The sequence below is a fragment of the Microtus ochrogaster genome, unplaced genomic scaffold (genome assembly GCF_000317375.1).
Source record: "Microtus ochrogaster isolate Prairie Vole_2 unplaced genomic scaffold, MicOch1.0 UNK74, whole genome shotgun sequence".
NCBI lineage: Eukaryota > Metazoa > Chordata > Mammalia > Rodentia > Cricetidae > Microtus > Microtus ochrogaster.
This window is the reverse complement of record NW_004949172.1, coordinates 1,150,468-1,166,717: the sequence shown is the minus strand read 5'-3', so window position 1 is coordinate 1,166,717 and position 16,250 is coordinate 1,150,468. Positions and strand designations below refer to the sequence as shown.

General features: G+C 52.8%; 1 protein-coding gene across 1 annotated transcript; it reads left to right on the top strand.

Moving 5' to 3' along the window:
* Positions 1 to 1,197: 1,197 nt before the first annotated feature.
* Positions 1,198 to 15,491, top strand: Bcl3 (B cell CLL/lymphoma 3). Its single transcript, XM_005370316.2, has 9 exons — positions 1,198 to 1,529; positions 3,755 to 3,908; positions 11,203 to 11,311; positions 12,191 to 12,395; positions 12,478 to 12,566; positions 12,771 to 12,848; positions 14,016 to 14,183; positions 14,432 to 14,549; positions 14,639 to 15,491. The coding sequence occupies exons 1-9, from the start codon at positions 1,289 to 1,291 to the stop codon at positions 14,821 to 14,823; spliced, it is 1,347 nt and encodes a 448-aa protein (XP_005370373.1). The 5' UTR covers positions 1,198 to 1,288; the 3' UTR covers positions 14,824 to 15,491.
* The last annotated feature ends 759 nt before the right edge of the window (positions 15,492 to 16,250 follow it).

Below are 16,250 nucleotides of genomic sequence, written 5' to 3'. Positions count from 1 at the left end.
AAGCAGACACACACACACATGCTTGTCCACCCTGTGGCCTGCAAGCCCCGAGGCACAAGGAAGACAGAGTGTAGCTAGGGCCTGGGCACCAGCCAAAAATCAATCCCTGCCCTGGGCTGGGTTTTTCATTCGCACCCTGATGGTGCAGGCTGTCATCCCCACCCCTCAAGAGGCAGCAGGAAGTTCCAAGTTCAAAGTCATCCTGGGCTACCGAGCAAATACAGATTGGAAATGCTTGGGCAGATTGGAAAGCAAAAAGAAGGTTGGGCCATAGCTCAGTGCTAGGACAGTTGCTTGCTGTGCATAAGTTCCTAGGCTCCAGTATTGCAAAAAGTGGGGGGAGGACGAGCAACTCAAGGCGGAAGTGCATGGTCAAGGTCACCCAAGAGGAAGTAGGAATCAGGATTCGAACCCACGTCCTAGCAATCCTGTGGCCTCCAAGAATTGCACGGTTGGGGTCAGAGGAGGTGGCTGGAAGACTCAGAAACACTAAGGGAAAGATGGGGCCTGTGACAATAGAGTCAAAAAAAGGGAGGCTGCTCACAAACGTAGACTCTGATAACCAGACACGCCATGAAACTCAGAGACAGGAAACAGAAGGGGCTGAGTGGCTGGATCCCAGGCATGCAGGAGGTCCCTGCTCAAACAACAGAAAATTTTGTTGGTTAACGGTGTCCAGGTCCACAGCCTTAGCTTCTGGGAGAGAAGACAGGATTGGGAGTTAAAGGTCATTCTTTGCTACAGTAGCAAATTCAAGGCTAGCCTGGGCTACTTAATTCCTGATCTAAGAAAAAGAAAGAAAAATCAAGGCCCCTTGGAGCAGGTGTCTTCTCAGCACTCGAGGTGAAAACAGGAGGGATCAGTAGGTCAAGACCACCCTCTGCTTCATAGCCAGGTCGAGGCTAGCCTAGGCTACATAGGCTTCAGTCTAAGAAAACAAGGAAGGAGAGAGAGAGAGAGAGAGAGAGAGAGAGAGAGAGAGAGAGAGAGAGAGAGAGAGAGAGACTATCTCTCTAGGACTAGACCCAGCTCTGGGCCAGAGGCAGCTGTGCAGAGCAGCGGGTGGGGACCAGGAGCCCCGGCTCCGCCTCCCAGACGCGGGTCCAGGAAACCCCTGGGGCGGACGGGTGGCCCTGGGGGCCCGGGGGCGGGGAGGCGGGAGGCGGGCGCCGCCCCGGCTGACAAAAGTCCCTTCAGTTCAGTCGGCAGCAGGGGAAGTCCCGCAGCCCGGCGAGACCGCCTTCCCGTGCCGAGCTTGCCGCGCGTCCCGGCGTCTCCGGGCGGCCCGATGCCCCGATGCCCCGCGGGGGCCATGGACGAGGGGCCCGTGGACCTGCGCACCCGGCCCAAGGGCGCCCCGGGCGCCGCGCTGCCGCTCCGCAAACGCCCACTGCGCCCCACATCCCCGGAGCCCACAGCCCCGCGCACCCTCGCCGGAACCCAGGACCCCCTGCGCAGCAGCTGCGACACCCTGGCTGTCCTTGGGCCCCCACACGGCGTGGCCAGGCCGGAGGCGCTTTACTACCAGGGTGAGTAGCCTCCCCGGCGAGTGTCAGAGCCGGGTGGGGGCCACCTGAGGTCAGCAGAGCACAGGACACAAATAGATGGGATTCCTGGTAGCTGGAAGTCTAGGATGGTGCCTAGGACTCTAAGCTAGTGTCTTAGAGACAGCTCTGAAACAGGCTGCAAAGCCCTGGAGCTCAACCATGAGGGTGCCAAGAGGTCAGAGGGGTGCCCAAGGGTCAAATGTCTTATGGGAGCTGTCAGGGGACAGTGTCCAGTGGCGCAGATATGGGGTCCCATGGTATCCCAGAGGCACAGAATTTCAGGCTGGGAGGGACCAGATGTTAAGAACTATGAACCATTAATTGCCACTCAGGCCTTGGAAACTGGGGTTCTGGCATGCAGATATGTGGGGGGCCATAGAAACAGAACAGGGATCTAAAGAGACTGGTACCTTAGGTTAAATCTTGAGAACTGAGATTTCACGGGGCATAGGGGTTGAGAGAAAGGCACTAGGGTTCTGAGCACCCCCGTGTTTAGATCACAGGCCTAAATGATAACACGACACTCAGAGCCTCCAATACCCCAATATCGCAGGTTAGGAGGAATTAGCAAACAGAGCTAGCATTCTACACAGCCAACTGTGCGTGCTCACGAGGGTCAGGTGGCCCTAGGGGCCGACTCGGGGGACTGAGGGTTCTAGGAAGGGGAACACAGCTAAGGAATTCGGAAACTGAAGGACTCGGGTCGGAGGGAAGGGATTCAGGGGCCTGGAAAGGTGGGACTGGGGAAAGGGAACGCCAAAGCTGGTCAGATGGCAGAAAGCCAGGTACCCTTCTCCCCAAGCTTTATATCAAGGAAGAGGCATCCCCCTGCAGTAACCCCGAGCTGCCGACCCCGCTTCCTTGGGCCCTCTAGCTTCTTTCTGCAGCTTCTAGCCTACCCATGCATCAGCGGGAGGACGTCAAGCTGCAGAACAGGAGGCCTTCCTCTTCCTAATGAGAACCCTGGCCTCTGTTTTCGCATCTTTGCGCTGGTCCTTCCCAACAGTTCCATCTAAAAGGGGTCTGGGGCCAAGTTCCCTGACTGTCCTGGCTCCCCAGACCCATCGTGTTTACCTGGCACCCAACACCAGATCTTTAGTCCACCAGCTACAAAATTATTCACAGTGTAACTTTGCAACTGGGGTACCCCTGCTGGGTGGTGACAGGTCTCTCTCTGCCCTTAAAGGTCTCTTCTGTAGATGGATGGAGGCCAGACATTTGTGAGAGAAGACATGCGTCGTACGAGGGAATGGGGATGAGGGATGGGGTGAGGGACGAAGGGTGCAGGAGCTAGGGAGAGACAGGAACGAGAACGTTGTCTTGGGCCTTGAGGATCAAGTTTGAGGAGCTAACAGAACCTGGGGTAGCCAAACATGGTGATTCATGCCTGTAATCCCAGCACTTGGGAAGCTGAGGCAGGAGGATCTCCATGAGACCAGTCTGGGCTAAAAACACAGTGACACAGTGCTTCAATTGAGGGGTGAGGGCTAAAGAGATGGCTGAGTGGTTAAGAGCACTTGCTGTTCTTGCACAGGACCTAGCTGTGTTCCCAGCATCCAGGTCTGACAGCCCACAAAACCATCTGTAACTTCAGTCCTAAAAGTGTAAGGCTGTCTTCTAGTCTCTGACAGCTTCAGGCAGGCGTGTGGTGCACATGCGTACATGCAAGCAAAACATCCATATGCATTAAAAAATAGTATAATTTTTTAAAGTAATGGCTAGAAATAGATCTTTAAAAGAAAAGGGACCTTGGGGCAGGAGAGATGACTCAGCAATTGAGAGGACTTAGTGTTCTTGTAGTGGATTTGACTTCAGAGCTCAGCATCCATATTGTGGGAACCTATAACTCCCTATACCTCCAGTTTCAGGGCATCTGGCGCCCTCTACTGGCCCCCATGGGCACGTGCACAAATGTGGTGCACATAAATACATAAATACACTCAGGCACATGCACATACAGAGAAAAAAGTTAAATGATTGTATATGGAGGTAACATAGTAAGTGAAGTGATGCGGGTCAATAATTCCAGCACTGAAGAGACAGAGGCAGGGGGATCAGGGGTGTGAGGTTCAAGATCAGCCTGGGCTACATGGGAATGGGAGCAGGAGATTTGGGAGGATGCCAAGGCTTGAAGGGAGAGAACCCTAGCCAAGAGTCTAGGGTTTGGCTTCACCTGGCTCTTCCTTTTTTGTTTCTGCTCTCTTCAGGACCTTTGGTGCCCATTTACCCTACCCCAACGGTGGGACCCCCCTTTCCGCTGCTGAACCTGCCCACGCACCTCTACCCCAGGATGTGCCCCGTGGAACACCCCCTTTCCGCTGACATTGCCCTGGCCACCCGTGCAGATGAGGATGGAGACACGTAAGTGACGGAGTGTGGGGACGATAGGTTCTGACCCCCGTTAGAATGTGCCTCCATGGCTCGCTGACACTGAACAATCTGTCCCCCTGAGCTTCGGTTCCCTCCTATGGAAAATGGGTGCTGAAGAGCTCTCATTGGCTAGGGCTGCTGTGGGGGTGGGAGACTGCGCCTCATGCACGCTCCTCGGCTTGCTCTAACAGGAAGCCACACCCCCAACCTCTCAATTTTTATCATAATCCAAAAAAACGAGAACTGTATCTTTCTTTGTTTTCATTTTTTTAAATTTTATTTACATACATGGATGTTTTGTCTGTGTGAATGTCTGTGTCTGAGGAGACAAGAAGAGGTCATAGGTCCCCTGGAAATGGAGTGACAGACGGTTGTGAGCTTCTATGGGTCTCCCATTGCTTTTTTGTTTGTTGGTTGGTTGGTTGGTTCTCCAAAGCAGGGTTTCCCTCTGTAGACCTGGCTGGCTGGCTTCGAACTCACAGAGAGCCTCCTGAGTACTGGGATTAAAGGCTTGTGCCACCACCACCCTGCCCTGAGTCAAGGTCTCACTCTGTGGCCCTAACTGGCCTGGAACTCACTCACAGAGTGAGCCCAGGCTCCCTCAAACTTGCATAGATCTCTGCCTTCATCCACCTCCTGAGTGTTGGGATCAAAGGTGCGCGTCACCATGCCCAGCTCTGGGAACTGCATTTTATGTGCTGATTTTTTGGAGGTATCACACACACATGAGAGGTTTGAGTCTAGCGTGTCATAGGTCATGTGTCAGTAAACTTGGGCTAGAGCTCAGGGTGCCGGTGCACATGGTAAGCCTTGTTCTGGGGACGCTAAGGGTAAAGCCTGGAGAATCCATGAGTTCAAAGCCAACCTGAGGTTGGGGGATGAAGCTCAGTGGGGAGAGTGCTTGCTTGCCTAGTGCAAGCACACACACATACACACACACACCACACACACACACCACACACACACACCACACACACACCACACACACACACACACACACACACACACACACGAGGCCCAGGTTCCTCCCCCAGCACCAAAGAAGCCCTTGGCAGCTGTTTTGCGTGCCTGTCACTGTATGGTGAACCCATAGTGCCTGTTTTCAGGGTGGATGCAGAGTAAAGCAGCCCTCACCCTGGCCTCCTCCCAATCTTGGATCGTTTCTCTTCTAGTCCACGTCATTCTTTCACGGCCATAGCCCACTGAGCTGATTTCCCAACAGTCTGGTTTATCTCTCGGATCAGAGGGCAGTCTATGCCTGGGCACAGCATATAATGAACACCCCATGCAGTTGACAGCTGTTCAGTTAACCTGGGTGTGAATCCCAGCTGTTTCTCCCTCCTCAGTACCTGAGTTTCCCTCTCTGTAAAAGCAGGAATTGTAAGTATGTCCCTCTTTGGAAAAGATTAACTGTTTTGTTTTGTTGAGTAAAGGCCACATGTAGTCCAGGCTAGCCCAGAACTCACTACCTAGCCTAGGACTACATAGATCCTACTCCCGTCCCCCAGTGCTAGGATTCCAGACCTGCACCGCCATGTCCAGCTTTTTCATTTACATTGACACAGGGTCTCGCTCTGGAAGTGAGTGGCCCGGAACTCACTATGTATCCTACGTCAGCTTATAACTCACAGCAACCCAATCCTCCTACCTCAGCCTCCCACATACTGGGATTATCATTTGATTGAAATGGAAAATATAAGGAACTCTCATGTGGGAATTGGTTTGAGATCCGGACTCTCTAGCCAGAGATCAATTGGCCCATTTGTGTAGAGAAGGGTTGGACTGCTGGCTTGATGTTCTGGAGCCTCCGTTTCTGTTTGGAAACCAGGCTTCGTCATAGACCTTACACAATGGTGTATACACCAGCGTACACAGACCAGGACTGGGCAAACAGTAAGCGCTCAATACTTGAGTAGGCAATGTTTGCACAGAGCTGCCCTGGGGAGGCTGTAGGCTACCAGGTGAGTTCAAGCAGGAGAAAGTGTCAGAGGTCCATTAAAGACTCAATAAAACTCTATCTGCTTCCCACTCCAGGGGCCAAATGCAGAGGTTTAATTTGTAGCTGTCCCCAGGGGTGAGCTGTCTGTGGTCTGGTGGCAAGGTGCAGTCTGCATTCACAGCCCCTCACCCCTCTTCCAGATCTCTCCCCCCCGCCCCCCCCCCTCTGCCCCCAACGCAAACACTTCTGCCTCAGCTGCCGGCTGGGGAAATCCCTTCCCGCAGAACCTGACCGCAGCCCAGCTGCTCTGCCTTCCCCACGTCAGCACCCTTCACTCCCTCAGGCGCTCCCTCCAACCTTAACCCCTTCCGCTGGGGCCGAGACTTACCGGAATGGGCAGCAGGCCAAACTCTGGCAGCTTGCCTGCGCCACCAACCCCACTTCACACAGGCTGGGGGAGGGCAGGGCAGGGAGGCTGGCCAGGGACCCTAAGTCTAAATCTTAGAGAACCAGAAGCCTGTTGTCCGGACTTGGCCTCTTTCAGGGAGACAAGAATCTTAGGGAAAGCCAGCATGGTGGCTAAGCTTCGAATATTCCCAGCAAGCTCAGGGAGAGTCCTCTCCAGCTTGAGGTTAGCCTGGGCTACAGAGTAAGGCCATCTGGAGTCCGAATCTTTCTGCAAGAGACATGGGGTACATGCCTTAAGTCTCAGGGAGGAACTGGGAATAAAGAAAGAGATGGGGGGGTGCGTAATTTGGGGACCTGATATTTACACAGATCTCAATGGAAGGACCAACTGCCCAAGTTTTCAGTCCTTTGTTGAAGAAAGTGAGTATTTCAGCCAGTGGTGTGCACATGCACACTTGTAATCGCGGCACTGGAAAGGCAGGCGGAGGGCTGAGGGTGGCGAGACCTTGTCTCAAAACATGATAGTGGTTCCATGCATTTTAAAGAAAATGGAAGAATTTCAAAACAATATCAGGTTACACTGGGGGAGGGGCTCAGGAGTCATAGCCCTCGGTTATGCACCAGAAATCAAGCAAACTTTATATAAACTAAACCCCGGCCCGCTGTAAAACTGTGGTCCCATATTTTAATGAAGCTGCCTGTCTTAGGATGTGTGTGCCCCCCCCCCCAAAGATGTAAAGATTGGAGTATTGCAGTTTCATGTCTTTCAAGGAACGTGGAAGAAAGAGAAGCCACTTGGGGCGCGGTGGGGGGGTCGTTGCTCAGTAAACTTATGTGTGTTTCTGAAGTCCCAAGAAAGACCTTGGTGTGAAGGCGGGAATACGGGAACCAGAAGCCAGCTGAGGCTGGGCCCAGTAAAGCTGCAAGAGGGGCCCCAAGGCTGGAGGACTCGGGGTTCTGTTTCCTCCCCCACCGGGAGAGTGGAAGTTGGGGTGCCAGGGTATGGCCGGGTAGATCCCCAGCTGGCCAGGCTTCCCTCCCCCGGGAGCAGGAAGCCCGGCCCCGCCCCGCAGACCTGTTACTGGAAGTCCGAGGGCTGGGCTGCCCCTCCCGTCCCCACTTCCTCCAGCCCAGCCCCACCCCCTGCGGCCCGCGCATTTATGGGAACTGCAGCCTGGACCGTTTCTCTGAAATCATTCGCTCTCTGCCCTCGCTTAACCCCGCCCGCGCCGGGAGGGACCCTGGCTGGCTGCGAGTCTAGGGAGATGCTGCTGAGGGACGAAGGGAAGCCAAACTGGGAGGGGATTCAGGGCCCGCCCCTCCCCCAGTATTTTCGATTTCAATCGGCTTCACAATATCTGGATCCAGATTCAGGGATTCGCCGATTGTAATCTGGCCTGGCCTGCGGCGCTATAGTAGGAAGGAAAGCCAGGCTCACGCAAGAGGTACTTTGCCCCAGGCTTTCGCTGGGGAGCTCTGACGGCCAGTATGCATTTCTGGTGGAATGTGCCCCTCCTCACCCGAGCCCCTCGGACCCCGAGATTTCAGCGCTCCCTCAAAATAATGTGGGGAGATAATTTGAACTGTGGATTCTGGATGCTCACTGTACCTTTCTGCCTTCGCAAAGATCTGGTTAGTGAAAGGCAGTTGGCACGTGAGAAAGTAGATGCTTCATTAATGGACTTTTTGCTTTTTTTTTTTGTAATGGTGAGACTAGAACCCAGAGCCTTGCATGTCCTAGCCTCTACCAGTCACACTCTCAACCCCTCACTGGGGATTCTGGGTAGGGGTTCTTTGTACTGCATAAGTTTTGTTTTTTAACTTTCGAGACTGGGCTTCTCTGTAGCTTTTGGTGCCTGTCCTGAAACTAGCTCTTGTAGACCAGACTAACCTCGAACGCACAGAGATTCGCCTGCCTCCACCTCCCAAGTGCTGTGATTAAAGGCGTGCACCAGTACCACTGGCTCCAAAAGCATTGTTTTGATGATGGAATCTCACTCTGCAGCCCTTGTTAGTCTCAGACTTCCCGCCTCCCTTTTGGATGCGCAGCCTCTGTGATTGGCTAGTAAATAGGTTCAATGAAGGTCATCCAGGGATGGAGCGGTTGCTCCGTGGGTAAAGCACTTGCTGCTCAAGCCTAGAGGATCTGAGCTTGGAACCGCAGCACACAGTGAAAAGCTCAGGCTGCCTATCTCAGCTGGGAGAAAAGGCAGGAAGATCCTGGAGGCTCACCCAGTGAGCCCCAAGCTCAAGGAGAGACTGTCTGAAAAAGTAAGGTGGAGGAGGGATGGAGGACAGTTTCTGACATCACCACGCATGTGTATGCACACACGTGCACTCACATAAGTGCAAAAACATACCTGCACACCACACTCCCAGGAAAAGCAGAAAAAAAGAAAATAATGAAATCAGTATGGTAGAGGGATAGGTGAGGAGGCTCAGGGAGAAGAGAGGCCGCAAGCAAGCCTAACAGCCTGAGACTGATCCCCAAAACCCGCATGGTGGGTAAGGAGTCCTGACCTCCGCAGGTCCTCTGTCCTCATGTGTGCTGTGGCATATATGCACCTGCTTGTGCGTACACAATAAAGGCATTCACGCATGAATAATAAAAGCCAGGTATAGTGGGACGCACCTTTAATCCCAGCACGGGGGATGCAGAGGCAGGGGGATCTCTGAGTTCGAGGCCAGCCTGGTTTCCACAGTGAGTTCCATATCAGTCAGGAATTGACATACTGAGACATTGGTAGCAGAAATTAAAAACTTGAAAGTAAGGTGGAGAGCCCGAGGCTCACGAGGGAACACATACACATGCATACACCACATTCACACACATGTGAAATAAAGGCCATGCAGCACAAGGACATGCAGTCTGCCCGACGCTGCTCTCCCTCTGTCCCCATGCACCAACAGATGCAAAGCTCCCTCTGAATGGCAGTCTGCGATCCCTGGGAAAGGGGCAAGTGCTTCCGTGGGGAGCACAGTTGAGTCTGAAGGGAGCTTTGGGGAATCCCGGAGGAAATGCTGAGGCTGATGTGGCCTTCCTAGGTGGGGAGGGGGTAATTGGGGCACTGGCGGAATGATGGTCTCTCACACCTCTGCTGTGCAGCTGCTCCCATGGCCAAAGGGCATGACCTTGAGTGAGCAGCAGAGGTAATTGTCAGGTTGTGGGAAACAGAAGGCTCCCTGAGCTAGGGAATGGGTCCGTCACTCTGTCAGGACATTCTACACTGCGGAACAGCTACAGAGCCATGACCCATAACCCACGTGGCTCCTTCTTCCTCCTTTTATTCTCAAGACAGGTTTTCTCTGTAGCTTTGGAGCCTGTCCTAGAACTAGCTCTTGTAGACCAGGCTGGCCTTGAACTCACAGAGATCCACCAGCCTCTGCCTCCTGAGTCCTGGGATCAAATGTATATACCACCACACCTGGCCTTGCCTGCTTTTAGTCAAAGCCTGTACTCCGCGGACAGCCCTGGGATGTCTTTGGGTGGAGGCTGAACCCAATGTATGACCAAGACGTGCCCACTTCACAGATGAGGAAGCTGTGGCTTGGGGAAGGCATCAGGGTGACCATTAGGATGGGCATAGTCACTGCACACCTGTTCTCTGTCAGGTACATCCTCTGGGCAGGGAATGTCGTCCTGCTCAGTACAGCAGATGCTGTCATGGAGAGGCTCGGACAGGATGTGACTGCAAAGTGGACGATGAGCCCAGAGCAACATGGAGGCAAATGTGGCAGGGGAGAGGAGAGGGCATGTGAGCCTGCCATGGTATCTCAGCAGAGGCAGGGGTGAGGGTGGCAAGCCCTATGGATATGTCTCGGGTACACAGCATGGAGGCCAGTGTGTCCAGAGCAGAGGGAAGAGAGAGCATGGAGATGCTGTCAAAGGAAATGGGAGAAGAGAACAAAACAACTTAGCATTGGGAGGCTGAGGCAGGAGGACTGCGAGTTTGATGCCACTCTGAGCTGCACAGGTAGACACCCACTCACATAGGGCCTATCCATGTGTGATGGTCAAGCCTATAATCCTAGCATTCAGGAGACAGGAGGATTGTCATCAAGTTGAGGACAGCCTGGGCCATTTAGTGAGATCAGGGACATCCTAAGTTATATAGTAACAGGAAAAAAATGATGTGAAGACTTGGGGCGTGGCTCAGCAGCAGTACGCTTGCCTAGAATCCCCCAATGAAGGGCCGGGGGCATGGTTCGGTGGTAGAGACCCTGCCTAGAATCCCCCAGTGAGGGGCTGGGGTGTGGCTCAGTGGTAGAGCCCCTGCCTAGAATCCCCCAGTGAAGGGCTGGGGTGTGGCTTAGTGGTAGAGCCCCTGCCTAGAATCCCCCAGTGAAGGGCTGGGGTGTGGCTCAGTGGTAGAGCCCCTGCCTAGAATCCCCCAGTGAGGGGCTGGGGTGAGGCTCAGTAATAGAGGCCCCACTTATCCAGTAGAAGGGTTTGTTCCTAGCACCCCTAAAGCCAAAAATTATCCAATTTTTTAATAACTCACATGGGACCTTTGATCAAGTGAGCAATAGAGGGGAAGGCATATTTGGAAATATTTCTCTGGCTATGACGTGAGGGACTGTCAGGGCAGGTGGAAGCCAGGGAGCTGGGGAGGGGGTGAAGGCTGTCATAATACCAGAGGAAGCCTATTCGGGCTGTCCCAAGATGGTTGTAAATAACTGTACTCAGCCAGGCGGTGGTGGCGCACGCCTTTAATACCGACACTCAGGAGGCAGAGGCTGGCGGATCTCTGTGAGTTCAAGGCCAGCCTGGACTACAGAGTGAGTTCCAGAACAGCCAGGGCTACACAGAGAAATCCTGTCTCGGAAAACAAACAAAGAAGCTTGTACTCTAAAAGTCTTACAAAGCATCCCGCACAGCCCTTTCGGCAGCCTAGTGACCAGTCCCTAATGCCAGTGACTGTTCCTGTGTCCCCTTAGGCCTCTCCACATCGCAGTGGTCCAGAACAACAAGGCAATTGCCCTCCGGTTGGTTATCCTTTTCCAGCAGGGAGGCCGGGAGCTGGACGTCCACAACAACCTGCGGCAGGTGAGGTCACCCTGGGGCTTTGGGGGTTCCTGCTCCTGGGAAGGAGGAGTCCCAGAGGAGAGGCACAGCGGGGAGCCAGCATCCGGGTGGATCTGGGCATGGTAGCACGTATCTGTCACCTAGCGTTTGGGAGACTGGACAGGAACTGAGCATGGGAAATAGAGAGCTTGAGACCAGCCTGGGACATACAACAGGCACTGCCTTTTCTTGGGAGCTGGAAAGAGGGCTCAGAGGTTAAGAGCACTGGCTGCTCTTCCAAAGGACCTGAGTTCAATTCCCAGCAGCCACATGGTGGCTCACAACCATCTGTAATGAGATCTGGTGCCCCCTTCTGGCCTGCAGGGATACATGCAAGCGGAATACTATGCACATAATAGAAATCTTAAAACAAACAAACAACAACAACAACAACAAAGTCTGGACCAGTAAAGGTCCTTACCTCTAGGCCTGACAACTTGAGGTCAAAAACTCACTATTGCTAGTTGTCAATTGACCTCCACCGGTGCACCAGGGCACACACATACCACATGCATAGAAAGTAAATACTTAAAATGTTTAAAACTGAAGCAAGAAAACAAAAGCCATTACGGACTACGGTCTCAGCAGTTGGGAGGTGGAGGCAAGAACACCCACCATCAGGTCATCCTCATCTGTAGAGCAAGTCTGTGGTCAGCATGGGCTCCCTGACATCCTATTTATCTCACATCGCCCCCCACCAAAGAAAGTTCTGTCAAGGTAGACTTTCTGGGTTTTGAGGTAATCACAGGGGTATCCGACTCTTAAACTGGGCGAGATGTCAGAGGCTTCCATCAATAGACTCAGAAAACCCGAGATGCATGCGTGGAAAGATTCTGATCCCTCGCCGTCACTGTTCCCCAGACCCCTCTTCACCTGGCTGTGATCACTGCATTACCTGATATGGTCCGGCTCTTGGTGACAGCTGGTGCCAGTCCCATGGCCCTGGACCGCCACGGCCAGACCGCAGTCCACCTGGCGTGCGAGCACCGAAGCCCCAGCTGCCTGCAGGCCCTGCTGGACAATGCAACCCCCGGCTCCGTGGACCTGGAGGCTCGCAATTACGAAGGTGAGTCCCCAGAGAGGATAGGATGAGATTGCCACGGTCCAAACACAGTCTGGGGCTTGACTGCAGTTTTCCCTTCCCTCAGGGCTCACTGCCCTGCACGTAGCGGTGAACACCGGGTGCCAGGAGGCTGTTTTGCTGCTCCTGGAGCGTGGTGCCGACATCGATGCAGTGGTGAGCCAGGGTGGCAGGCGGTCAAGGGTGTGGCCTTGAGTGCCGGGGGAGGGGGGGAGAAGGGGATGGTCTAGGAGGCGGAGCTAGCGAAGGGCGCCAGGGTCGCTGAGGGTTCCAGGATCTAAAGCGCTAGAGGCCAGTTCAAAGGGAGGGATGCTCAGAGCCTACTAAGTGGGGTTGACTGAGAGACCTGCCCTCCCGCAGGACATCAAGAGCGGCCGCTCCCCACTCATACATGCCGTGGAGAACAACAGCCTGAGCATGGTGCAGCTATTGCTGCTGGTTCGTACCCACCCTCCCCTTCCCTGTCCCGCCTCTGACGCCAGTCCATCTGTCACCTCCACCCCTGGCCAGAACCCCGTTTTCCAGTTCAGACTCTAGTTACTGCTTCGCCCCAGGCTCTGACTCTCCCTTCAACATCTCATTTGCAAGTTCAAGTTTCTTTTCTTTCTATCTTTCTTTCTTTTTTTGAGAAAGGGTCTCACTATATAGAGTTGACCTCAAACTCAGCGATCTGCCTGCTTCTGCCTCCAGAGTTCTGGGATTAAAGGCATGTGCTATTTCCTTGGATTTTTTTTTCCTTTTATTGTACATGGTTGGTTTATCTGCTTCCAGATGTGCACCCTGTGTGTGCAGTGTCCTCTGAGGCCAGAAGAGGGCGTCAGATATCCTAGAACTGTCCTTACAGATGGTTGTGAGCTGCCGTGTGGGTGCCTGTAATCAAACCCTGTCCTCTGGAAGAGTTGGTAATGCTCTTAACCAATGAGTCATTCCTTCATTCCTTAAGCTTATCTTTTATTTTTTGTTTCATCATGTTTGGTTTGGTTTGGTTTTTTGAGACAGGGTCTCACTATATCCTCCTGGCTATCCCGGAACTCACTCTGTAGACCAGTCTGTCCTTGGACTCAGAGATCTGGCTGCCTTTGCTTCCAAGTACAGGAATTGGAGAGTGTGCCACCATGCCCTACCCCTTTTTAAAATTAGATTTGGTCGGCCACATTGTGGGGGGCAGCAAATGTCGCCCAACCCAGCCTAGGCTTTACCTGGGATGACCTTGTTGACCCTGCTTCTGGCTTTCATCTTGTCCTTCTGTCCTGCACTCATTCCATCCACTCTCTAGAACATTTCCTTAATGATTTCTCCCTTGAATGACTGGACCACAGTGTCCAGCTCTCCTAGCCTCCCTCCTTGGAGTCTCGTGTAGCTGAGGCTGGACTTGAACTTACTTTGTAGCTCAGGTTAACCTTGAACTCTTGATCTTCCTGCACCCACTCTCCAGGCTTACTTGCCTTTGCTGTCTTTGACCGCAGCCCCCTGACAAGACTCTGGTTGCCAGGTTCTGGTCACCCGTGTGGGCCCCAGTTGTGATCACCTGTCCCCTTCCCCCAGCTGACCCAGGCCAGGTGAGGCCACGAGCTAAGCTCCTGACCGGAATGTCCTATCCCACAGCATGGCGCCAATGTGAACGCTCAGATGTACTCCGGCAGCTCCGCTCTGCATTCTGCTTCTGGCCGAGGGCTCTTGCCTCTGGTGCGCACACTGGTGCGCAGCGGGGCTGACAGTGGCCTCAAGAACTGTCACAATGACACGCCCCTCATGGTGGCTCGTAGCCGCAGGGTGAGTGGGCAGGCCTGGGGAGGGGAATTTAGGCAAGAGAGGTAACAAAAGTGCCTGGAAGGGAGGCAGTGAGGGGAAGCTGAGTCACAAAGAAAGGAAGTGCCTGCCGGCCCTCACCTGGATGCCTTCCAGGAGGGGGACCGAAGCAAAAAGGAAGGAGAAACAGAGGGAGGGAGGGCTGGGAAGAGAGAGGGAAAGAGAATGAATAAAGATTGGAAAGACCCCAGGTGACCCTCATTTCCCCACAGGTCATTGACATCCTAAGAGGAAAGGCCTCTCGGGCCGCCTCAGGGTCACAACCCGACCCATCCCCGGACCAAAGTGTCATCGCCTCCCCTGAGAGCAACAGTCGTCTGAGCTCCAATGGTGAGAGTCTGCACTGGGGGCCTTCAGGACCCTGGAGACAGCTCAGCGGGCACCTCCCCGCCCTAAACCGCGTCTCATTCGCTCCACAGGTCTCCTGTCCTCACCGTGCTCCTCACCCCCACTGTCTCCCTCGAAGGATCCTCCTGGCTTCCCACTGACCCCCCAAAACTTCTTCCTTCCGACTGCATCTCCACCCACCTTCCTGCCCTTCCCAGGAGTCCTCCGAAGCCACGGCCAGCCCGTGCCCCCATCCCCAGCTCCAGGAAGCAGCTGAGACGGATGGGGGGGCAGACCCGGACTCATGAGAAGAGGCCTCCCTGCCCTGTGGGGACCACTTCTCTGGAACCTGTGAGGACCTTGTTCTGCTTCCCCCCAATCTCCAGGATCAGGTTTTGCACCTACGCACATGCACCTACTACTGAGCACAGATAGCCCTAATCTCACCCCTTGCCCTGGACTTGTAGCCCCACTTCTTCTCAGGCACCAGGTACCCAGTCTGGAATCCAATAGCTGATCGATTCTTTGTTCAGTCCCAGAAGTGGAGGGACCCAAGGACAATCCCTTCTCTTCTCCCATCCTCCACTCTGAGGAACCAGGAGCGTCTGGGGCAGCACTGATCACAATGTAAATTATTAGGTTTGGGTCAGATTTCTTTTGTAATAAAGTATTTTTGTACCATATCCCTTGCTTCGGATCTGTCACAACCATGCTGGGCAGAAGTGTGCTTGTGGGTGCTCACCTATGCGCCAAGTGACTTTGTATCCCAATGCTGTTGGGGGAGGGGGCTGGGACTGGTGATGGCTTTGGCGGTAAAATGAGTTACTGAAACATTGTGACATCTTCCCTGGGGATGCTGTAGGGTTCCAGAATGTTCTAGTTGTGGGGGTTTCTGAGGGACTCTGCAATTTGTGGGCCACTGTGGGAACCTCAGCTGATTGGTGTTTGAGCTTTAAAGAAACACTTACATGCATATAAACATATGTGTATATAATTTATGTATATAATATATGGTTATAATATATTTGTATTATATATAATATATGTAATGTAATACATACTTATATATTATAATATATTTTAAACATAATATATTATAATATGTAAAGTATATAATATGTAGTAAGTCTTTTCTGTCCTGCCAGCCAGCACCCAAATAATGACATGGAGTCTTCTTATTAATTATAAAAGCACATCTTATAACTGGCCAGGCAGTGGTGGTGCACGCCTTTAATTCCAACATTCGGGAGGCAGAGGTAGGTGGATCTCTGTGAGTTTGAGGCCAGCCTGGTCTACAAAAGCTAGTTCCAGGATAGGCTCCAGAGCTACAGAGAAACCCTGTCTTGAAAAACCAAAAAAAGGGGGGGGGGACATCCTATAGCTTAGGCTTGATCCTAACTAGCTCTTATAACTTAAATTAGTCCATTTATATTAATCTGCACTCTATCATGTGGTATTACCTTTCTTGCCTAGCTATTGGTAGTTCAGCTTTTTATTGAATCAATCACAGCAACACATCTTCACACAGTGTACAAATATCCCACAACATTTCCCCCCTTTTGTCAAACAAAAAGAAAAGGTTTTAACTATAACATAGGAAAACTATATACAATAAGAACAATTATCAAGCAAGAATTACATTCATAATGTTTAGTCCTTATGTATTTGACAAACTCGAAGAAAGTACTGTATTATCTATCCTAT

What these genes read in the sequence shown, in the direction of transcription:
- Bcl3 (XM_005370316.2), top strand. Translation starts at nt 1,289, where the DNA reads ATGCCCCGATGCCCCGCGGGGGCCATGGACGAGGGGCCCGTGGACCTG. An exon ending in GGAGGCGCTTTACTACCAGG is followed by an intron (nt 1,530 to 3,754) that starts GTGAGTAGCCTC and finishes TGCTCTCTTCAG; the next exon opens with GACCTTTGGTGCCCATTTAC. An exon ending in GTGCCGACATCGATGCAGTG is followed by an intron (nt 12,567 to 12,770) that starts GTGAGCCAGGGT and finishes GCCCTCCCGCAG; the next exon opens with GACATCAAGAGCGGCCGCTC.